At 47.8% G+C, this 23,709-nt stretch overlaps 1 protein-coding gene across 3 annotated transcripts in view; it reads right to left on the reverse strand.

Annotated features, from left to right (window-relative positions):
• Positions 1-19,539, reverse strand: part of FBXW10B (F-box and WD repeat domain containing 10B) — a 33,787-nt gene extending 14,248 nt beyond the window's left edge. The window contains exons 1-9 of one of the 3 annotated variants that reach the window (XM_027047283.2): positions 18,733-19,539; positions 16,536-16,709; positions 15,810-16,007; positions 15,582-15,709; positions 14,697-14,819; positions 11,732-11,841; positions 10,006-10,206; positions 5,273-5,394; positions 740-888 (exon numbers count right to left, since the gene is read on the reverse strand). In XM_027047283.2, the coding sequence (XP_026903084.1) occupies positions 740-888; positions 5,273-5,394; positions 10,006-10,206; positions 11,732-11,841; positions 14,697-14,819; positions 15,582-15,709; positions 15,810-16,007; positions 16,536-16,709; positions 18,733-19,237 (1,710 nt within the window). In that variant the 5' untranslated portion in view covers positions 19,238-19,539. The remainder of the gene's footprint in view (positions 1-739; positions 889-5,272; positions 5,395-10,005; positions 10,207-11,731; positions 11,842-14,696; positions 14,820-15,581; positions 15,710-15,809; positions 16,008-16,535; positions 16,710-18,732) is intronic. The other 2 variants (XM_015081165.3, XM_027047282.2) reach the window with 2 other exon arrangements.
• Positions 19,540-23,709: the final 4,170 nt, after the last annotated feature.

The raw sequence follows: 23,709 nt of genomic DNA on the forward strand, positions 1-23,709 counted from the left end.
TTCACCATCGTCTTCTGCCACAAGGGGAAGGGTCAGGTGTGTTCCAACCCCAGGTCCCTGCCAGGACCACAGGACACTTGGGGCCTCCCCGTGCCTGCTACTGCCGGTTAGACCATGGTGACAACAATACTGATGGGAAGAAAATGCACCAGCCGGCCCAGCAGCTTCTCGCTGTGCTCCGGTGTTCCCGGCACAAATGTATCTCAGCACCGCCCACTAGAGCCAGGAGGTTTCAACTCTAGCAACACTTTGGGTGCGTGTGAGCATTCAGTCGCTTTCAAGAGCAGCCACTGTTCTCTTTTCACCAGAGAGTAAGGAGAAAAACTACTGTGACTTTGTCCATGTCCTTACCCCATGCAAGAGTCGGGGTAGAATGTTCTGGAAAAGGAAAAGCCACTGTCAAAAGACCCTGAGCCCGCATATCATACTGAGTCAGAACGTAGCCTGCTACCACCACTTGCATGCCAACGTAAGTCACATGATCCCTGACCCTCCACAGTCTCAGAATGGCCCTCTTTTGGGGTCGGGGCGGGGGAACGGGGGGGGGGGGGAGGGGGCAGTGGGAGGGGAGTTTCCCCTAAAATTCTTCAGGACCACCCTTTGGGTGACTCTAACATGATAGCTTTAAGATGGTCTGAAGAGCTCTATGGGGGAGACCGTGAGTCTCCTCCCATCCATGACCATCGGTACCCCCTCCCCCCTCCCCGCCCCCGCCCCCGCCAGCCCACTGCTCTCTCACCTTTACCAGCTGGGCCGTGACAGTGTGCCACACTTTGACTATCCCCCGCTCACAGCTGCTCACGATGTAGTTGTCATTGATCCTGGCGGCCCAGATGGGGTCTTTGTGTTTGAGCGTCTTCAGGCACTTCCCTGTCTCGACATCCCACTCTGAAAGGGGTGGGGAGGGGCGCGAAGGCAGGTTATGGTGGAGTTCTACAGCCCAGCACAGAAGCCACGCCCATCAAGGGAGACCCTAGAAGGCCTCCCCCCGGCCCAGCACCCCTACAGGCTCACCAACAGCTCCAGGAGCCTGCAGCACAGAACTCCCTGCCCGTGGGTCCCTGAGAGAGCCAGCAACGCAGAGACCTTGGCTCTAACCCTACAACTCAGCCTTGGGGTCCAAGCACTAGACAGCTCATCTCTAATAAGCCTCCTTCTTTTTTTTATTTATTTGTTGGTTTTAATATGAAATTTATTGTCACATTGGTTTCCATACCACTCCCCGTGCCCATCCCGACAGGTGCCCTCCTCAGTGCCCATCGCCCCCCCCCTCCCACCCCCGATCAACCCTCCGTTTATTCTCAGTTTTTAAGAGTCTCTCATGGTTTGCCTCCTTCCCCCTCTGTTAACTTTTTGTTCCCCTTCCCCTCCCCCATGGTCTTCTGTTAAGTTTCTCAGGATCCACATAAGCGTGAAAACATATGGTATCTGTCTTTCTCTGTATGACTTATTTCACTAATAAGCCTCCTTCTTGAGCCTGAAAAATACTTGCTATTGAGTGGATTTCAGGAAAATCACGGCACGTGTTTCATGGCATTATTCCTTCCAGATACTATTCTCCTGACTCACCCCTTCTATGTCCAAAGGAAAAGCAAGTTGTCTATCCTTATTTACATTTAACCATATTTCTGGGGGTGCCTGGGGGGCTCCGTCGGTTAGGCACCTGACTTCGGCTGAGGTCACGATCTCACAGCTCGTGAGTTCGAGCCCCGCGTCGGGCTCTGCGCTGACATCTCAGAGCCTGGAGCCTGCTTCGGATTCTGTTTCTCTCTCTCTCTCTCTCTCTCTCTCTCTCTGCCCCTCCCCCACCCCTCAAAAATAAATCAACATTGAAACCATTTTAATGTTTGTTTATTCCTTTTAAAAAACCGATTTCTGAATCTGACTTCTGGATTTTACTACTTGAGAGACGGCCACAGCTGGGGGCAGTCTTCACGTTTCTACCACCCACCATCCTGCGAGTGTTGGGAAGGTGTGAAAATAGATGAGCAGGTGGGAGAATAGACCTTAAAGGAAGAAACTGGAAGCAGGCACCACAGATTCGGGAATGAGACCCTTAAAGTTGGCCCCATCAGCCCCAAAGTACCTCTCAGGCAACAGAGTGTACGACCTAAGACCAAGTAATGACCGCAGCTGATACCTCCGTAGAGCACTAACGACGAGCCAGGCCCCATTGGAAGTGCTTGGTGTATATTAACTCGTCTTTGCGAGACAGCTACTGTCTTTATTCCCCACTACACAGATGAGGAAACTGAGGCATAGAGGGGTTCAGTAACCTGCTCAAGATCACGCAGATGGCAAGCAGATAGAGCTGGGATTCGGACCCTTAGAGTCTGGCCCCAGAACCCATGCTCTTAACCACATACGCTAGATCAACCCTAACTTCTGTAAGTACGCTTTCTTCACTTGTTTTTTCCATATACGTTGGCCTCTTATCCAATTAGAAAGCACAAAGTTGATGGGCTCCCGGCTGGCTCAGTCAATACAGGGTGTGACTCTTGACCTCGGGGTTGTGAGTTCGAGCCCCACGTCAGGGGTAGAGATTGCTTAAAAATAAATTCTTAAAAAAAAGGGGGGGGGGGAGAAGGCTGAAGGATGAATTAAAAGATTCATTGGGAATCGTTGGGAAAAGATTCATGGGGGGAAACCCAGGGGGAACAGGTAGGCCAGGAGGCTGGGACTAGGATTAGGGGGAAGAGAGAGATCTTGGGATATTTTTTTTTCCATCATGTATTTTGTGAATTAATTTTGGCCTTTTAGATATTGTGTGAAAATGTGGTATCTTTGATTACCAGGAGTTTGGGGTGCCCCCTTAAGTTTTACACCCGAGGTGAGAGCCTAGCTCCCCTTGTCCTAGTTGTAGCCCTGCCGGGGGCCCCCCGAGACTCCCTCAAATCTGGAGGCCTTGTCTGCCCTTCCATCTCCAAACTCTCCTCCTTTCATGCCCTCTGCTCCACTCCTCAACGCAGTCGTGGCAACGAGAACTTCCGGTCAGGTCAAGGAGGGCAAAGAGGTGGGGAGTAAAGTTTCTTAAGCAGGTCTGAGTGCCGGCGTATGGAACATCACTCCGCTTTCGTTTTCCTGCCCCTTTTGCCCCCACCTAACACGGCTGTGACTTCCTGGGTCCCTCGCCTCCCTTCGCTTTTCGTTCTTTCCTCGTGCTTTGCAGGGGAAATCTCCACGCCTGGCGTCTCCACCGTTCATTCCAATTGATAACCACCAAACCAATGCAGCTGGAGCCCCAGACCTATGGTGCAGTCAACTCACGTGGCAACTCACACCTGCATCTGCCTCCTGCAGTCCTCACCTGGGTGTCCTTGGGACTCCCGTACCCAGTGTGTTAGCTTTCTATCGCTGCTGTAACAAATTCCCACAAGGTTAGTGGCTGAACGCAACACAAATGTACTATCTGACGGAAGCCTGATGTGACCTCACAAGGCTAAAAAATCAAGGTGTCCGCAGAGCTGTGTTCCCTCATGGAGATTCTGGGGCTGGAGGGATCCGTATCCTTGCCTGTTCCACCTTCCCAGGGCCACCCATATCCCTTGGCTCATGACCCCCTTTCTCCATCTTCAGAGCCAGCAACGTCGCATGTGTCTGAGCACTCCTCATTGTCACATCTCCTTTTGATCACGGACAAGACAGTTTCTGTTTTTAAGGACCCATGTGATTACCCATCTGATAACCCAGGGCCGTCTCTCCCTTTTCGGGTCCTCAGCTTAATCACATCGGCAAAGTCCCTTTTGCCGTGCAAGGTGACACGGTCACGGTTTCCGGGGATTAGGAGGTGAACGTGTTCGGTTGGCCATTATTCTGCCTACCACACTCAAGAGGTCCAAAACTGAAGCCAGCATCTCCCCCTTCGTTCCTCACCCTACCCTATTCTTCCCCTGTGGTCCTTATTGCCGTTAATGGCACTTCCAAATACCCAGTGACCTGAGTTTAAAAGTCCGGCCTCATTATCTGCCCTCCTGTCAACTCATGTAAACTCATAGCCACCTGACTTTCTTCACACTTGCCTGTTCTTGGCTCTTCTTTTTTTAAATTTTTTTGTTAACGTTTATTTATTTTTGAGACAGAGCATGAACGGGGGAGGGTCAGAGAGAGAGGGAGACACAGAATCTGAAACAGGCTCTGGGCTCTGAGCAGTCAGCACAGAGCCCGACGCGGGGCTCGAACTCATGGACGGTGAGATCGTGACCTGAGCCGAAGTCGGACGCTTAACCGACTGAGCCACCCAGGCGCCCCCTGTTCTTGGCTATTCGAAGATACCACCGCAGCTCTCCAGACTGGGTACTGTCTTCACTTGTCCCCATCTCCACACAGTCCCTTCCCTCCAACCTTCTTCCACACTATGACTAGAGTCATCTTTCTCAGAAACACATCTGATCATGTCAGTCCACAGCTCAGAGTGCATTTATAGCCTCCTGCATTCTATAGGATGAAGGTCAACTTCCTACCCGGATGCAGAAGGCCCTTGATAATCTGGCCCCAAACAAAGTAACTAGCCTTCTGTCCGACACCACACGCTCTACTGCAGCCGTACCCAGCAAGGGGAAATTCCCCAAATACACCATTTTCTTCAACCTTCTGCAAATTTGCCTATGCTGTCCCTTCTGCTTAGAACGGCATTCATTCTTCCGCCACTTGTAGAACGACGCATCATCAAGACCACACTCAAACAGCACCCTGTCTGTGGCGCTTTCCCTCACCCTTATTTCTGTGGTCCCTTAGAACTCCGCGTGTTGGTTAGGAGCGCGTGATCTAGAGTCAGACAGCCCTGGGTTCAAATCCCCACTCCACCACTCAGCGGCTCTGATCTGGGGCAAGCTGGTTTTTTCTCCGAGTTTTGGATTCCTCATCTGCATCCATGCCACAGGCTTCTTGTGAGGGTTGAATACGATAATGTATGTAAAGCACCGATGTCAGTCATGAACTTGGTACTCAATAAATGGTGGCAGTTACTATTCACATATTTATGATCTCCTCCATTGTATATTTATGTATCTGTCTCCATTATGAGATTATGAGCCTCTTGGGGAAATAAAAAGCCATATTGAACAGGGTCATATTCATTTTTTTTAGCACTTAGCACAGCATCTAGCATATTGTAGGTATTCCGCAAATAGTTGTGAAGTAAATGGATGGATGGATGGATGGATGGATGGATGAGTAAAAGAATGTCTTCCTACAGAAATGAGCTAAACAAGTATTTTGACAACCCATGGATTTGGGGAAGCTTCTTAGAAAGTTTAAGGCATTTCTGTCTCACCTTTCACCTGGCAATCTCTTGCTCCGGATACAAGTTTGTTCATATATAAATCCATGCAAGTGACTGTCCCCTGGTGGCCATTGAAGATTCGTATACAAGCCCCACTTTTCAGATCCCAGTATCTGCAGGAATCAGGCCAAAAACAAAAAACAAGAAATGCTTTTGAGATTTTTCTCAGGGCCCAAGGGATCATATGGCACACAAGTTCCCTTAGATCAACAGTTTGCTGGAAGGCGGCAAAGTTTCAGGGTTAAGCTCAGAGTCAGAGACCTGGATTTGATTTCCAGCGGCAGCACCCGTTAGGTGTAACTTTGGGAAAGTTACCTAATTTCCGTGTAAGTGTCATTTCCTCATTGGTGAAACGGAAATGATAATAATAATAGTTCCCTCTTAGGGTTTTTGGTAAAGAATTAAATATACAAATTGGATGATGGTCACCCAGGCGTGATTTCCACCCCTAGAGGATATTTGACAATGTCTGGAGACATTTTTGGCTGTCACAAGTAGGGAGAGAGCTGCTAATGTATCCGGTGCTATGGTCCAAGGGTACGGCTAAATGTCCTCCAGTGCACGGGACAGCCTCCACAGGAGGTACTTTCCAGCCGCAAGTTGAGAAATCCTGCATTGATTCGTGTAACATTGGAACAGCGATCAACGTGTAGGAAATGCATAATAAATGTTGGTTGGTATTACATTGGAAGAGGTTTCTGGAATGACCACCAGGCTTAAAACCCATGGCACCCATTCAACAGCAGAGGTGGTCTTCAAACAGAAACAACAGAACAATGTACTTCAGCCATTTGGATCCAAAACATCTTATGGGTACTTCTAAAGCATATCTTAGAGATCTACGGGAACAGAGGTATGAGTCACACTGTTCTTTAATAAGCAAATTTGCCTGAGGTCTCTCAACTGTCGCTTATACAGACTCACATTTCACCCGGATTGCTTTTATGACAGGGAAAAAATGTAATGTTAAGGTAGTAGATTCTGGAGTGAGGCTGCCTGAAGTCCAATCCAGTCCATCACCTACTTACTAGCTGGTATGATCTTAGAGGAGCTAATAACCACCTTGTATCTCAGCTTCCTCATCTGCAAATTGAGGCTAATAATGGTAGTTGCCTCATAGAGTTCTTATGAGACTTGGTACATAATAAACGATTAATAAGTGTTTCTTTTGTTTTCCTTCGAATGTGCTAAGCTTTTTCTTCTAATACTCCCAAAGGGGGGCGCCTGGGTGGCTCAGTCGGTTAAGCGGCCGACTTCGGCTCAGGTCATGATCTCGCGGTCCGTGAGTTCGAGCCCCCTGTCGGGCTCCGTGCTGACAGCTCAGAGCCTGGAGCCTGTTTCAGATTCTGTGTCTCCCTCTCTCTGACCCTCCCCTATTCATGCTCTGTCTCTCCCTGTCTCAAAAATAAATAAAAACAACAACAAAAAAATATATAATACTCCCAAAGGTCCTGTGGCCTTACCCATCTGTCACAGGTATGGGGGGAAAGGAGAAGAATGACTAGGCAGAGCACCAAGAATTTTCAGGGCAATGGAAATAATTCTATATGATACCATGATGATGGATACATGTCTTTATGCATTTGCCCAAATTCATAAAATGTACACCACCAAGAGTGAACCTTAAAGTAAACTACAGATTTGGGGTGACTTATGATGTGTCAATGGAGGTTCGCCAGTTGTAACAAATGTCCCGCTCTGGCCGGGGAGGCTGTGCATGTGGGGAGCACAAGGTAATGGGAAATCTCAGTACTTTGCTCTCAAACTTTGCTATGAACCTAAAACTACTCTATAGGAATTGTCTTTTTTAGAAGATGTTTTTGATGCAAGAACAGAAAAACAAACCAAGAGTCTACAAGAGAGAGCTCACAGAGACATTCTCATCTATATGTGGGGAAATCACCATATGATAAAGATGGCCCCACAGGTCAGTGGAGAAAATGGCAGGTTCCTGACTAAATAACCACTGTGGGGGAAACTGCTCACTTTCTTTCAAAATAAATAAATATAATGGAAACTCTACCCAACATCACATACAAAGTTGGGCTGCAAATGGTTCAAAGAACTGAATGCAAAAAGTCAAACTATAAAGTTAATGGGACAAGGGGCGCCTCGCTGGCTCAGTCGGAAGAACATACGACTCTGATCTCAGGGTCATGAGGTCAAGCCCTACCTTAAGTGTAGAGATTACTTAAAATAAATAAATAAACTTTGGAAAATAAATTTAAAAAATAAAGGTAATAGGACAAAATATTTTAAAACGTCTTTGTGACCTAGGACTAGACAGACTCACCGACACAAGTCAAAACAATGGATAAACTGATACGTCGTATTACAGCAATATTAGAATTTTTATTCAACAAAGAACACTATAAGCAAAGTTAATGGGTTGATGAAGAAATGGAAGATGCTATTTGCAATTTTTAAACTGACAAGGGACTAATATATAGAAGAAAACACAGGGCACCTGGGTGGCTCAGTCGGTTGAGCGTCCGACTTCGGCTCAGGTCATGATCTCACGGTTTGTGAGTTCGAGCCCCGCATCAGGCTCTGTGCTGACAGCTTGGAGCCTGGAGCCTGCTACGGATTCTGTGTCTCCCTCTCTCTCTGCCCCTCCCCTGCTCATGCTCTGTCTCTCTCTTTATCTCTCTCTCTCTCAAAAATAAATATATTTTTTAAAGTTAGAAGAAAATACATAGAACTGCAAATCAAGAAGCAAATTAGAGGAGCCCCAATAGAAAAATGGACAAAAGATATAATCAGGCAATTTCTAAAAGAAGAGGCAAACTTATTAGTAGCCAAAGTCATGCAAATGGAAATGATTTTACACATACCCATCTGGCAAAAATTTGAAAGCTGGCTGATGCCCAATGTTGGTAGGGAAATACAGTTACAGGATCCCTCCTAGGGAGAATGTAGACCCATAAAGTCACTCTGAATTCAGTCTAGTACTTGGTCAAATTAGGTAGCACCTACCCTATATCTCAGCAAGTCCATTGCTGGGCATATATATACCTAAGAAATCTCACAATGTCCACGAGGGGACAAAGATGTTCCATGCAGCTTTACTTGGAGGCCAGCTAGTTTCCATCACTGGGGAAGCAAGTAGGTGAAATGTATATTGGAGTACTACATAACTAACTAGACAGTAATGGATAAATCTTTGGAACATAGGATGGGGTACAAAAGTGAAAAGCCAAGATAAGCTTAAAATAATACCATGGATGACAGATAGATAGGTAGATAGATAGATAAATAGATAGATAGATAAATCAAAGAAACCATGGATGAAAATTATAAACGTGTGTATAAAATATATCCAAATACATTTTCTTTTTTTTTTTTTTTTAATGTTTATTCATTTTGAGAGACAGAGAGAGACAGAGCATGAGCAGGGAAGGGGCAGAGAGAAAAGGAGACACAGAATCAGAAGCAGCCTCCAGGCTCTGAGCTGTCAGCACAGAGCCCGACGAGGGGCTCGAACCCACGAACCGCGAGATCATGACCTGAGCCGAAGTTGGACGCTTAACCGACTGAGCCACCCAGGCGCCCCAATACACATTTTCAAAGGACTCACATAAATAAAAAGATCCACACTGACAAAGATGAGAAGGTAGCCCATGGGGAAGGAAACGGGAGTGAAGAATAGAGAAAAGAGAATTAATAAATAGATGAATAAAACAAGAATGGAGCCTTGTACAGACCAATAATAACAATACGACATGAACAGGGGCACCCGGGTGGCTCAGTCGGTTGAGCTCCGACTTTGGCTCAGGTCATGATCTTTTGGTTCGTGGGTTTGAGCCCCACATCAGGCTCTGTGCTGACAGCTCAGAGCCTGGAGCCTGCTTCGGATTCTGTGTCTCCCTCTGTCTCTGCTCCTCCCTCACACTCATTCTGTCTCTCACAAATAAATAAAACGTTAAAAATTAAAAAAAAAAAAAAGACTTTAAAGACCAAAGTAATTAAGATAGTGTGGTTTTGACCAACAATAGCCACACAGGCAAAAGAAGCAGAATAAAGAGCCAAGAAATTGAAATCTATGGACACTTATCTTATGACAAAGCAGCAGGACAGACAATGGGAGAAAGAAGAGTTTTTTCCCATAAATGGTACTTAAGTAATTAGATATAAATGCAAAGAGGAAAGGGGAAAAAATGGAATTGGATCTCTACCTCATATGATAACAAAAATGAGGTTCAAGTGGATTGAAGACACAAAGATCACAGGGAGGGATTTCTTATTAAACGAGTCAAATCTGCAAAGTCGACTACCTTAAAGTTAAGGATTTCTGGGGCACCTGGGTGGCTCAGTCAGTCAGGCATCCGACTCTTGATTTCGGCTCAGATTGTGATCTCATGGTTTGGGGGAATCTAGCCCTGCATCAGGCTCCACACTGAAACTGCAGAGCCTGCTTCGAATTCTCTCTCTCTCCCCCCCTTCTCTCCCTCTCAAAATAAATAAATGACCATTTTTTCAAAAAGAAAATAGATCTGATCATTGTTATAAATCTATCTCATCTTCTTAAAGTTTAAACGATATACAAATTAATTGGTTTTTACCTTGCCAAAAAAAGAAAAAATGTTTCGGGTTATTCGAGAAGTCGGTATCATTTAGGGTACCTTTTCGCTAAACACAAAAAGGAAAAGGCACGCCTGCTTCCTCCACAAGCTGACTTTAGGCGTTGGGTGGGGTGGGCACCACAACGCCCTTGGACCACTCACCTAATACTCAGGTCATAACTTCCACTCAGTAGAAAGTTCTTCTTCTCACACAAGAAGAGGGCGCGGACACTCCCGGCGTGGCCTCGGAACGTGATGGGTACCTCCTTTACTTGTATGACATCTAGAAGCTGGATCTTCCGATTGGATGACACGGCTACCAAATGTCCCCCAGAATAGTGAATGATTCTGTTTCGGTCCCACCTGAGTTACCGGAGGGGTGGGTTGGGGGTGGAAAGGATGATCCATGAAAGAAAAGTTAGTGTCCCTTCCAGCAACTCACTTAGTACGACGGCTGTCACCTACAACAACGGTATAATGGAAAGTTCGGGGCCTTCCAACAAGGGATGTAGCACAAGGGACCCCTACCTTATACCATACCAAAAAGTCCTTTCAGGCAAAATTTTAAAAAAAAATTTTAATATAAAAAAATTAATTTTCCAATCATAAGATTACCAGCCAATGGATAAAGTATGAGCAAGGTGACCCAACCATGTATTGTCTGAATTGAGACATTTTATCGTGAAAGGGGACACTCACTATAATTACTCCAGGCCCACGGAGTGAAGTGGGATTATTTCAGCAAAAGGGAGGTGGTCGTGCCTGAAGATGAGAATTTGTGATATTTTTGTCCTCATTCTACTTGTTATACCTAGAGCTCAATCAGCTATCATCTCTTCTAAGGGGCACACTTATCACCACGCGATCCATAAAAACTCAACTTTTTGGGGCGCCTGGGTGGCGCAGTCGGTTAAGCGTCCGACTTCAGCCAGGTCACGATCTCGCGGTCCATGAGTTCGAGCCCCGTGTCGGGCTCTGGGCTGATGGCTCAGAGCCTGGAGCCTGTTTCCGATTCTGTGTCTCCCTCTCTCTCTGCCCCTCGCCCATTCATGCTCTCTCTCTGTCCCAAAAATAAATAAACGTTGAAAAAAAAAAAAAACTCAACTTTGCCTTTCCCCTATCTTCTTGGTCTTCGCCCTACTGACTGGTCAAGATGTAATTTGTTAGTCAGATTCACAGCCAGAAAGAAAATAGAGAGAGATGGCCTTTATGAAACCTTACGAAAAAAGAGCAAAGTCCTAGGCCTAAACTATGGCAGAGAGCCGATCATTAAAATGTCTTCTTACGGCATAGACAGGTGACATCACACCGTGCGGTTATCATAAGTGCCATTTTCATGTTTAACATGGAAAGATACCCATGGTACTTTGCTGGAGTGGATTACAGAAACACGTATAGCATAACCCCATTTTTATTTAAAACTTGTAGGTATAGTACACGCAAGAACAAAATTCTAGACTAGACATGAATATTAATGGTGGTTATCTCTAGATGACAAGATTGTAGGAGGTGTTGGCTTCTCTCGATACATTTGCTGGCATTTGGTGGGTTTCTTTTTCCCAATAAGCACACCTTCCTTCTAAAAACTAGAATAAAACAACAAAAATATTCAAAAAAAAAAAAAAACCACGGTAATTTCATGCACATGACTTGTGCAAAGGATGGTCGACTGGTGTACCCAAAATTATAATGGGAAAGTGCCCTCCACCCACCGCCGAGAATGGTCCAAAAATCCAGCACCTGGTTTCCGAAGGGGATCTCATTTTAGTTGGGAGCTGGAGCTTGAGGTCAGGAAGGATTGCCTTTTCCAAGTGAACCAGGTCATGGGAATCCTAAGGCGGCTAATTCAAGGGTCCCTGAAGACCCGGATTCTGACCCCAGTACCTACGTGTCAGAGAGAATGCGGATATTATGAGTCCCACAGAAGACATTTCTCTCCTCCATCTGGACCTGCTGAGTTTCCTGGTTCTGGTATGCGGCCCACAGGTTGTAGTCATTCTAACAAGGGAACACTTGGAGTCAAAGCACAGTGGCAACTTCACCCAGGGCCCCAAATATGCACCCCCTGAGGTCTTCCCTGGCCAGGACATAAGGGCCCAAGGACTCTGCCACTTTGGGCTGTGGCTGCCACTACGTGCTGGTAGGGAGAGGTCAATGAGCAGGTACTAGAGTCATCCACGAGTTAGAAAATGGTGAGTCAAGGGTCCTGACTCATCCTGCATCACTTTGTATCTTCTGTGTGTTCTGGTTCCTTCCGTGAACTCTCGATATTGCCGACAGCTCAACTTTTCCAAAAATGAGCTCACGGAGGGTACGTTCACAAAATCGAGTCACAGGTACCCTTCGACTGTTTTGCAGAAGTCCGGGCTTCATGTTTATATTACGTATACCTGACTCTACAAAGCGTACTCATGGGAACTCAAGCCGTAGGCAAAATCACAGCTACACTCTCCGTGCATTTGTGCCTCAAAGTCTGCACGTATATGCAACCTTCATTTCTCCTTACAGCTGCCTCGTAAAGTACATCATTTGCCCCACAAAGTATTCTCGTCATTTTACAGATGAGATATATCTGAGCCTCAGAGAGAGGAAATCAATTGTATCAGGTCTCAACAAGGGTATTTCCCTTCCCTTTCTAATAGTTCCTTCCCTCCTTCCTTCCCTCCTTCCTTCCTTCCTTCCTTCCTTCCCTCCCTCCCTCCTTCCTTCCCTCCTTCCTTCCTTCCCTCCCTCCTTCCCTCCCTCCCTCCTTCCTTCCCTCCTTCCTTCCTTCCTTCCCTCCCTCCTTCCCTCCTTCCTTCCTTCCTTCCTTCCTTCCTTCCCTCCTTCCTTCCTTTCCTCCTTCCTTCCTTCCTTCCTTCCTTCCTTCCTTCCTTCCCTCCCTCCCTCCTTCCCTCCCTCCTTCCTTCCTTCCTTCCTTCCTTCCTTCCTTCCCTCCCTCCTTCCCTCCCTCCTTCCCTCCTTCCTTCCTTCCTTCCCTCCTTCCTTCCTTTCCTCCTTCCTTCCTTCCTTCCATCCGTCCATCCTTCCTTCCTTCCTTCCTTCCTTTCCTCCTTCCTTCCTTCCTTTCCTCCTTCCTTCCTTCCTTTCCTCCTTCCTTCCTTCCTTCCATCCCTCCATCCTTCCTTCCTTCCTTCCTTCCTTCCTTCCTTCCTTCCTTTCCTCCTTCCTTCCTTCCATCCTTCCTTCCTTCCTTCCTTCCTTCCTTCCTTCCTTCCTTCCCTCCCTCCTTCCTTCCTTCCTTCCCTCCTTCCTTCCTTCCTTCCCTCCTTCCTTCCTTCCTTCCTTCCTTCCTTCCTTCCTTCCTTCCTTCTTCTCTGTGCCTCCCTCCCTCCAACATACACTTTCTGGACCACTGTGGCATGCCAGACATGCTAAGTTCTGGCACAGATGACTCAACTGGACTCTCACTCCTCTTTCCAGCCATTTCTAGAAGGAAATGACAACCATGCCAGCAGGAAACCCAAAAAACAGGGTGAGTTTATCATGAAAGCAAAAAAGACCACCACATCATGTTCGCATCTGGGAGTCCCCCCTGGGAACATCTCTCTTCCTACTTAGCCTTCTTCTCCATACCTGTAGACTCCTCCTTGGGATGCCCGCTTTTCCCAGCTCAATCTCCCTCTTGATCTTTAACCAAATAACGACGTCCACCTAGAAGTCTCTCCCCAGAATCTGTCAACCTGCCTCCCCTCCAGTGTCCAAGCAGCTCTGATATCCTGCCTTGAACTAATCAAGACGTCCGTGACTTCTCATGACCTGGGCTGGAATTCCTTGGCTCTCGTTCATCAACTAAGTTTTCAGAGCCTAGAAGCTGCATGGTGGAGTCATTGGAGGAAAAAGACCCAGTTCAAATCCCAGCTCTACCACCGACCAGCTATGAGAACTTAGGTGACTTTTCTAACATCATAGCCTTCGTTTCCACATCCATAAGTTGGGAGCAATGATATCCACTCGATCTACTGTGAAGATCAAGTGAATGATGTGTACAAAGCCCTGGGCACACCATTCTTGGTGCCCCGTTCAAGCTCAGTACCCATGGCAATCACCATCCCTCAGAGGCACTCCCCTCTACCTTTCCCTAGGAGAAGGGACTGCCTTGTCTTGCTACTTCACATGCTTTCTTCTGTTGACCACAGTGCTTTACCTGTTTCTCTCTCTGTTCTTAAATTATAACATTCCTAAAACAGGGGCGCCTGGGTGGCTCAGTCAGTTAAGCGTCCAACTTGGCTCAGGTCATGATCTCACAGTTCGTGAGTTTGAGCCCCATGTCGGGCTCTGTGCTGACAGCTTGGAGCCCAGAGCCTGCTTCAGATTGTGTGTCTCCTTCTCTCTCTGCCCCTCCCCAACTTGTGCTCTGTCTCTCTATGTCTCTCAAAACATAAATAAATGTAAAAAAAAAAAAAATGTATAAAATGAGTGAATGGGCCAACTCAAAGATTTAAAAAAAAAAATGCAGGTCAAATTAAGTCCACAAAAGTGTCTGTCTTCTTTGGCCCACGCCTTTAAGAAAAACAAGAGCTGTCCCATGATAATTCAGATTTCTAACTTCTTTTGAAATTCATACTACATGGTTTCCTTATGAGAAGCTATGGTCTGGCCGTGGGGTTGGAAGTAAACGAAGAACCCTGAGAGGACAAGCAAATCCATCCGCACATTTAACAGCTGAGGAATTTAAGGCTGACGGAGAGGAAGTCGTTTGCTTAAGGACACACAGCACACAACTCCGGTCTCCCTTAGGGAATGTCACCTCCCATCTCCTATATCCACGTGCTATAGATCATGTATGGTCCCATTTCCTGCACCCCTCACAGGAGGGCCGAGTCTGGACCCCAGATGCCACCGCAACCCACCTTCATTCTCAGTTTCCATTTCTGATTTTTCGCACGCATGCGTTTCCCATCATCTGTCATCTTAGGAACCGGGATAAGAAGCTTGTTGGCGTAATTAGGTTCGACTCCCCCTGCGTAGGACCCCTGAGGGAAAAAAGATAACGGGAAATGGCTACTATTCTTGGTCCTTCCTCTCCAAGAGGGGTGCTTGGCGAGATCTGAAAGATGGGTAAACTCTGGCGGAGGCCTGGCCGGTGAGGCCGGTAGCACGTGCAGATTGGCTTAAAGTGGCTCCTGAATACCAAACAGCCAGAGCCAGACCAGCAAGAAATGGCGAGCGGGTCTCAGCTTCCCAGAGGTATGGCCTGCCTCCCAATGCCTGACTCTTCTCGTCTTCTGCTATGGATCCCTGCTGGGAAAAACTCAAGCTACCAAGAGTCCACGATTCGGGGTAAGGCTTCGGGCAGGAAACAGAGATAAAAAATTCCGAAGACGGATACTACCTGGAAGACTTGCATTTTAACCTAAACACATACTTACTGGTCTCTGAAACATCTGTGCATCATATGAGACTGTTCCAGAAACATACTCATGGCTTTCTTATTGCACATGCCACAAGATAGATCTCTGGCGGGGGGGACAAAATGGCCTGCTCTGTGACGTTTCAGAAAGACTCTGCCTCTCTCTTCCTGAGAGGTTTCTACACATGTCGTCCCTGCTAATGCACAGACAATGCGGGTGGCGATTAACGGGTCTGGACAAACAGGAAGTTACGGCTAAAGCCTAACGGGGAGCAGGAGGCCAGCTAAGGGTCCACCGAAGAGATCGGAAAGGTGCACTGTCAGGCCAACCTCAATGTGGAAATGAGGCTGGTTTCCAGATCAACCCCTCGCGGCCAGGAAGTACCTGCAAGAAGGCGATCTGGTTCTGAATGAAAGTATGCATGGAAAGATCCTTCTTGACCTGTTGGGCCAGCGCAGCCCAGTGCTGGCTCACAAAGGCACACCTGTTCAGGCTGTTTTTATCCAGCAGACCTGGGGGAAAAAAAAAAAAAAAGATGACGGACCTGGGAACCTCCCATCAGAGCCATGATGAAGAGTGTCTTGAGAAATCCCCCAATTCGCCCCAGCATACTTAGAATATACTTGGAGAGGTGGATGGGCAGGTGACGGATGAAGTCTCGATATTTTCTGGCCCCAGAAGACAGGTCTCGGACCACATCCAAGTCAACCAACAGATCGGAGGGGGCGCTCTCTGCCTTGGACCTGCCTGCTTTTCTGGAAAACAGCCGGTTCATCTCAGAAATACACTGGAGAGAACTCTTCCATTGTCCTTTGGAGGAAAGCCAGAGAACGGTGCAGGGTGGGGTTGTCTCTAATTCAGGCCAAGAGAAGCCCTCCCCAAACCCTCTCCCCAGAAATAGAGCTCATCATGGTCTACCCTTAGACTACTGGATTTTTGTCATTTCTTCTGCCAAAACGGAAACAAGACCTCCCAAACCAAACACACAAGGGCTTTGCAAGCCTTCCCAGTTCAAGGAGATGCCTATAGTGTATCAAACCCTGCCCGATTCAGGTGAAATGGCATTGTGTCTGGCACTTCCTTTAAATTACCCCAAGAGGGGCGTCTGGGTGGCTCAGTCGGACTTCGACTCAGGTCATGATCTCGCGGTTTGTGGGTTCGAGCCCCACGTCGGGCTCCGTGCTGACAGCTCAGAGCCTGGAGCCTGCTTCCGATTTTGTGTCTCCCTCTCTCTCTGCCCCTGCCCTCTCTCTCTCTCTCCCTCTCTTTCTCAAAAATAAATAAACGGGGACTTCCCAGTCTCATACCTATTGGCTTTCCTGCTACGGGCTGACTTACCAGCGTCAGATGGTCCGCCCCCCATATTTTCAAGCAACCCTTCTTTCCCTGGAGATCTGGACGAAGGGAAGGATGTGTTCTTGGTTCCGGCTGCCCGGCAGACCTGCGAGGTCTCAAACTGGTGGTGGTCTTTCTCCGGGAAGACAAACACATCACTGGCGGACTGACTGAGCCCTGAAAACCAAAAGGCCAAGACAAGGGTGCTCCTTCATGGGGTGTGTGGAGGAAAGGAGGTGGAGGAAAACAGTTTTCTTTCTACTGCCCTCTTTTCAATCCACACAAAATGGACCAAGCCGGTTATGTCCAGTTTTATCCGGGGGAGCCCCTGAGTTGCTATGCAAATATTGCAGGAAGCTCCTTGTTGGATTTTGCCGACCCACAATGCACACTTGCAGTTCATGAGTTTAAGCCCCACGTCGGGCTCTGTACTGACAGCTCAGAGCCTGGAGCTTGCTTTGGATTGTGTCTCCCTCTCTCTCTGCCTCTGCCCACTCTCTCTCTCTCTCTCTCTCTTTCTCAAAAATAAATAAACATTAAAAAAAATTTTTTTAAGAAAATTTAATTTCTGGGTCACCTAGGTGGCTCAGTCGGTTAAGCGTCTGACTCTGGGTTTTGGCTGAGGTCGTCATCTCACGGTTTCGCGGGTTCGAGCCCCGCGTGTGCATGCGTGTGCATACGTGTGTGTACGTGTGTGTGCATGTGCGTGTGTGTGTGTGTGTGTGTGTGTGTGGCCTTCTGGAGTCTGCTGGCTCCTGGCAGGAGCACCTCGAGATGGGACATGTTCAGTCAGGGAGGCCTGGTTTTCAAGTCCCTTTACTTGTCGCCTAGGCTGTGTCACTCAGATTCCCTGAGTGTTACTTCCCTAACACGCCAAAGAAACCCAGTGCCATGTATGGGAATCTAACTGTCCCCTGGGTCGTCTAGCTTTGAAACTCTTTTGGATGCGAATCGTCTACAAACATGACCACAGAACAGGCCTCATGGACATTTAGGAATTCCCCACCTTCGTGGGCTCAGACACTGAGCCGCGGAGCCGCTGAGGCTCCTCCCTCTGACACTCCTCCGTCTGATCATCTGATCCCTCCTCCCGGGTCTTCTCCAACCCCCAGCCCCCCGCGGAACCGGTGATGGACCCCTGTCTAATCCCTTGCCTCTTTTCTGGCTTCTTTTGCTTTCCTGATCCAGCTGGCCAAACATTTCCAAGACCTTCTCACCAACACCCTAGACCAATGGCTCTCAAGGTGAGGACCCCAGACCGCCACCAGCAGCAGCAGCTAGGAACTTAGACATGCAGGATCTCACGGCTGCCACAGACCTGCGGAGTCAGGACCTCTGGGAGAGGGTCCCAGTCCCCTGCGTTTTCAAAAGCCTTCCCAGGGATTCAGATGCAAGGTAAGGTTTGAGAACGCCTGCCCTACCCTTATTTGATCCTCTTGCTACCTGCAGGCTTTAACACACACCACGTCAGGTTGGATTTTATGCAGGCGCAAGCAATATGGCGGAATGAATGGGAACAAGCCCTGCGTTTTGACCTCTTGGCCTGGTTTCTGTGCAGTGCAGACTGAAGGGCAGAACAATTCAGAAGCTTCCCCCTTACATCCCTCCCAAACCCCATCTAATCCCAAACCCACTAATGCAGGAGCCACACCAGCAATGAGTATTAGAGGCACGGGCCAGCCGTAACTGGGCCTAAATCCCTTCCAAATGCCGGACAGTTAAAAGTTCTGTACTTCCTGGGGCGCCTGGGTGGTCAGTCGGTTGGGCGTCCGACTTCGGCTCAGGTCATGATCTCACGGTCCGTGAGTTCGAGCCCCGCGTCGGGCTCTGTGCTGACAGCTCGGAGCCTGGAGTCTGCTTCGGATTCTGTGTCTCCGTCTCTCTGTCCCTCCTGTGCACGTGCCCTCTCTCTCTCTCTCTCTCTCTCTCTCTCAAAAATAAATAAAACATAAAAAAAAAGTTCTGTACTTCCATAAAAAGCATTGGCATTTCATGCTTTTCTAGAAGGAAGTCACATGATGCAATTTCTCCTTTGGCAAACAGGACCGCATGTCAGGACAAGGAGCTCTATCCTGCGTTCTGGAAAACCTGAGGCTTGTCTACCTAAGCCTGGCCACACGTCTGGTTCCTTTACAGGCTCCTGACGTCTGGCTTCCTTACCTTTGGGGGCCCTCTGCTCTCCCCCTGTGGCCTTGTTTACCTGCGACATTGCTCTGCTCTCTCAGGAACAGGACTCTGATGACATTGGCAGCAGTGAGCAGTAACTTGGGGTCACACATCTGGAACAGCAAGAGCGTGTAATTTGCCTTCGTCCAGTGGGTGCTGTTCCCGAACCAGTACAAAATCTCCCTCATCTTCTGTTCGACTGTTTTATCCAACATCTGGTTCAAGGAAGACCTGCCGATTTTCCCCTCCTTCTTGCTGAGGTTGATCCGGGACCGGCTGTAGGTGAAATCCTTCCCCTGCGTGGCCTGAAGGATGTTCTGGAAATAGTGTAACAAATACAAGCTATCCAACTGCTCCAGGATGCTGACCAGAAACCTCCTTTGGGGTATCTCACCGATCCTCCGGAACCACTGTTTGGTAGAGAAGATCTTCCAGGTGAGGACACATGTTTCACACTTCTGGCACACGGGGACAGAGCTGTTTCCCTTCTCACAGCGAAAATGGGGGGCATTCCTGAGCCTCAGTTCCAGGTTTTCCATGATCCTGAGATGCCCAGCGCATTTTATCCTTGTCCGTTATCAGCCCCACCAAACACCACAGGAGCAGGAAGCAGCTGATGAATATCCCAGTTGAGCCTTCTCTAGTATAAACGTTTCCCAGAGAAAAAGGTAAAACGCTGCGTCGGATGGAAAGCTTATGTCTCCCGGAAACTGCCGGTAGAAGCCTGGCTTTTTGTACTGACCTCCTAGGAAACATGGCTTTACCGTAAATCTCCTAAACCGGGCACTGCTTAGGTGGAGGCAGTTGCTGTATATTCTGAAAGAGCTGGTCATCTCATTTCTAGAACCACAAGAATCTGTGTTGGTCAAATTTAAGTAACATATGGGTCCTTCTTAAAGGAGAAAATATATACTGTGGAGCCTGGTGTTGAGCTCCAATGGATATTATTAGTAACGACTTACAAATATTCGTGGATGTGAAATTGGATGTAAACTTAATGTTTACAGCTGTTTGGTTATAAGCTGGCTATCCCAATGATCCTGAATATGTTTATATTCATTTTCTTTTCTTTTCTTTTAATTTTAGAGAGGGGGTGGGGAGAGGGGCACAGAGAGAGAGAGAGAGAGAGAGAGAATCTCAAGCGTGCCCCACACTCAGCACAGAGCCTGACATGAGGCTCGAATCCATGACCCTGGGATCATGACCTGAGCCAAAATCGAGTCAGATGCTCAACCGACTGAGCCACCCAGGCATCCCTGCCTTCATTTCCTAAACTCAGCATCGAACTGAAAACACAAATGTTTAAAAGAAACTTGTTTGACTGCTTCAGAATGCTAACCAGAAACCTGGGCAGAGAAGCACTCCTTAGCAGAAAAGTTTCAGTTAACCTCAATCACATGCATACACACGTGTCTGGGAGGCAGCACTATGACTGAACTCAAGGGGGTCCCCGCTTGGGTTGCATGAAATTGAACACAACCCAAGAGGTGTTTGAAAGCCGAGAACTTTTGATGAGTTGTTACAAGTAAGGAGACAGGGAGAAAGCTCTCAGAGGACTGTGTCTCCCTGGGGTTAGGAAGGGAAGCTTTTATTGTGTGTTGGGGGCGGGGCAAGGAGCTTGCATATGCGTTAAGGATTTATACATATTCCATTACTTAGGCGTTTCGGTTCAATTGCTCATGCCTAGCGTGTCCACATGCCAGTGCATACATCATGTTCAAAAAATGGCAGCAAATTCCACCCGCAGGAGATCTTGGTAGTAGAACGAGCTAAAGGTAACTTCAGGACAACTTGGGGGGGACAAAGGGGGACTTTTGTGCAGATCCTTAGCTCCAAACCGGCTCAGACTGGCTCACGTAAGGGCTATCAGGTAAAATACCTAGCAAGGGACTATCAGGGGAGAAACAGCTGGCTGAGCAGCTCCTTGGCAGAAACTGTCGGTTCTGCAAAACAAAACTCATTCCTTCCCCACTTTTGTCCCTTCCCTCCCCTCCTTCCACTGCTAGCTTTCAGCCCTCCGATTTGAGTACCTCCCCCTTGCATCCCAGCCAACAGAACAGCTGAGTGGTGAAGAGTGAGGGGTCTGGGGTCAGACTCCTGGGTTTGGACCCCAGCCCAGCTGCTTACTAGCTCTGGATATGCATGCACATTGCTTAATCCCCTACGCCTCAGTTTCCTCATCTGTAAAACAAAGAGGATGATAGTTCTTACCACCCAGAATGGTTTTTTGAGGACTAAATGAGACACTATAGGCAAAGCACTTAGACGATCGCCTGTTACATAGGTCACCCTCAGTAAATGCTAACTATTGTCCTACTGCTGCCATCATCATGGTCGTCATTGGGACCACTGTTCTGGGCAGCCAAGCAAACAATGCCAGCTACTATGTTTATACGTGTGTATGTGCATACATTGATGATGAGGGGGCGTGGGGCAAGCTGAGGGCAAAATACAGGCTGGCACCCCCACCCCCACCCCCTCCAGGTGGAATGTGTGTGATATTCCTCGGACAAACCTGACCACCCAAGAACAAAGGGGCTCAAGTGCTTGCCACGGCAACGTGGGCAACTAAGGCAAATGAAAAATTAAATTTCCTTGCTGCCTACAGTCTATTGAGAAGTCCTTGAAACAGAGTGGCCTGCCTCTAGGAGCTCAGCTTCCTGGATGATGACGCTTTGCTAGGGGCAAAAGGGAATCTTAGCTTAACTTACCCCAACCTCGAGGATCCTGTAAGTCTACTTCCTTTATCTCAGCTCCCCCAAGATACATGCTGGCCATCATACTCCAAGCTTATGGCCCCCCGATACACATCTGAAGGGTCTCATGACTGAGGTTTTATTAAACAGTAATAAATGCCATTTCCCTAGCAAGAGCTAGCCCCTCAAGCTGCTGGAAACCTTGCTTCCAAAATTCCTTAGAGACTTACTCTATCCCTGACCCCTCCCAACCTGAGGGTATATAACGAGTTGCCCGTCACGACCCCATGCAGCTCTTCCTGCCCACGGGTCCTGTCCCCGTGCTTTAGTAAAATCACCTTTTTGCACCAAAGGTGTCTTCAAGAATACTTTCTCGGCCATTGGCTCCAGACCACCCCACCATCACCCCCAAAACTTCATCGTTGAGATGCATGTAAAAAAAATGACTGTGGGGGCACCTGGGTGGCTCAATCGGTTGAGCATCTGACTTCAGCTCAGGTCATGGTCGTGAGTTTGAGCCCCACATTGGGCTTGTTGCTGTGGGCAACAGAGCCCACTTAGGATCCTCTGTCCCCCTCCCTCTGCCCCTCCCCCATTTGCACACACTCTCTCTCAAAAATAAACAAACATTAAAATTTTTTTAAATTAGTGCGTGTGTGCATAGTTTTTAAAAGAATAAGGACATGAAAATGGCAAACATATTTCCTGAGACCTTCACCCCTTGCTGTTGCTTATGATCCATTCAGGAGTGATGATGTGGGTCGTTGGACCCAACCCCTCTGAGTGCACGTCGTCCTAAGGCACCCAAAACAGAAGGCTTCTGCACTCAGTTATGACCCAGAAAGAGACCAGGGGCTCATCGGGCTTTTCGAACATTCTGAGCAACAAAATCCCGTCTGCAAATCATATCTTCCGAAAAGCTCTATGTGTAACGTAGACAAAAGCGAAGTTACATTAGCATAAATGTATAAATTCCAAAGTTCACTTGTTAGCAAGGCAATTACGGACAGCAATGGGGCTCTTCGGATGAAGACAAAACCTTGAAACCTGAAGTTAAATATGACAGACACTGTCTTCCATCAGCTTTACAAGCCACAAAGTTTGATTAGCAGCTGCTCCGGGGATCCTAGAATCCATTAGAAAAACGTTTGGGAATCACTATTAAGTGCTGACGTATTCAGGCTGAGTATCTGCAAAGTGTCAGAAAAGTTTCCACCAAAAAAATACCCACACAACACACACACACACACACACACACACACACACACACACACACACACTGTGTATGTGTAGATCTACATGCAGAGAAAGAACAAATGTAACAAAGTGCTAATAATCGGTGAGTGTGGGTGAAGAGTATACGAGCGTTCATTGTTCAGGTCTTTTAGTTTTCATGGGTTTGAAAGTTTTCCAGAAAAATAAAGATATAATGCTAAGTTGGAAAAAATTACTGTAATAGACTATTCCCTGACGATTACCACCCAGCTCACCACTGCAGCCAAAATGTCCCTGCGAACGTTGGGCAGCCCAGAAAAGAGCTTCCAAGGTGCACAGAGACAATTCTGCTGCAGACAGCTCTAGATTTCAAACACTGATTCTGGTACGTAGGAGCTGTGTAATCTTGGGTAAGCTGCCTGGCCTCGCTGAGCCTCCGTTTCCCCACCTTACTGATGAGGATGGCAGAGATGAAGGCAAGTAATTCGATTGGATCCAGATGCGGGAGACCAGTTAGCACTGCTCTTGTTGTTATAACTGTTATTTCCCTAGATTAAGCCAAAATGCTTGCAGTAACTGAGCATTTCTGGTGCCTACGTCTGGAGACCTGGCTCAGCTAGAGGAAGCCATTGGGTGTCATTGCCTGGGTTGGTGGCAGTGGCAGTCTGGCATTCGAGTCGGGGTTAGGGACAGGAATCGGGCTGGGAAGGAGATCCGATCAAACAGCTCAGCCTCTTCTATCTGAATCGATATCGGAAGAAAAGGTGAAAGCAGGATTAGCCTCTAAGCTATCAGGGAGGCCAGGAAGAACGAGTACCCCAGACATAGAGCGCTTGGGTATACGAGCGGGAGACTCACTACCCCCAGAACTGCTACAAACTGAAAGTGGCTTGCTTTGGTTTTTTTCTAAGTTTTATTTATTTAATTTTGAGAGAGAGAAAGAGCAGGGGAGGGGCAGAGACAGAGAGGGAGACAGAGGATCCGAACCGGGCTCTGTGCTAACAGCATAGTGCCCAATGTGGGGGCTCGAACTCACGAAATATGAGACCGTGACCTGCGCTGAAGTTGGAAGCTTAACCGACTGAGCCACCCAGGGGCCC

Source organism: Acinonyx jubatus, chromosome E1 (assembly GCF_027475565.1).
Source record: "Acinonyx jubatus isolate Ajub_Pintada_27869175 chromosome E1, VMU_Ajub_asm_v1.0, whole genome shotgun sequence".
Classification (NCBI taxonomy): domain Eukaryota; kingdom Metazoa; phylum Chordata; class Mammalia; order Carnivora; family Felidae; genus Acinonyx; species Acinonyx jubatus.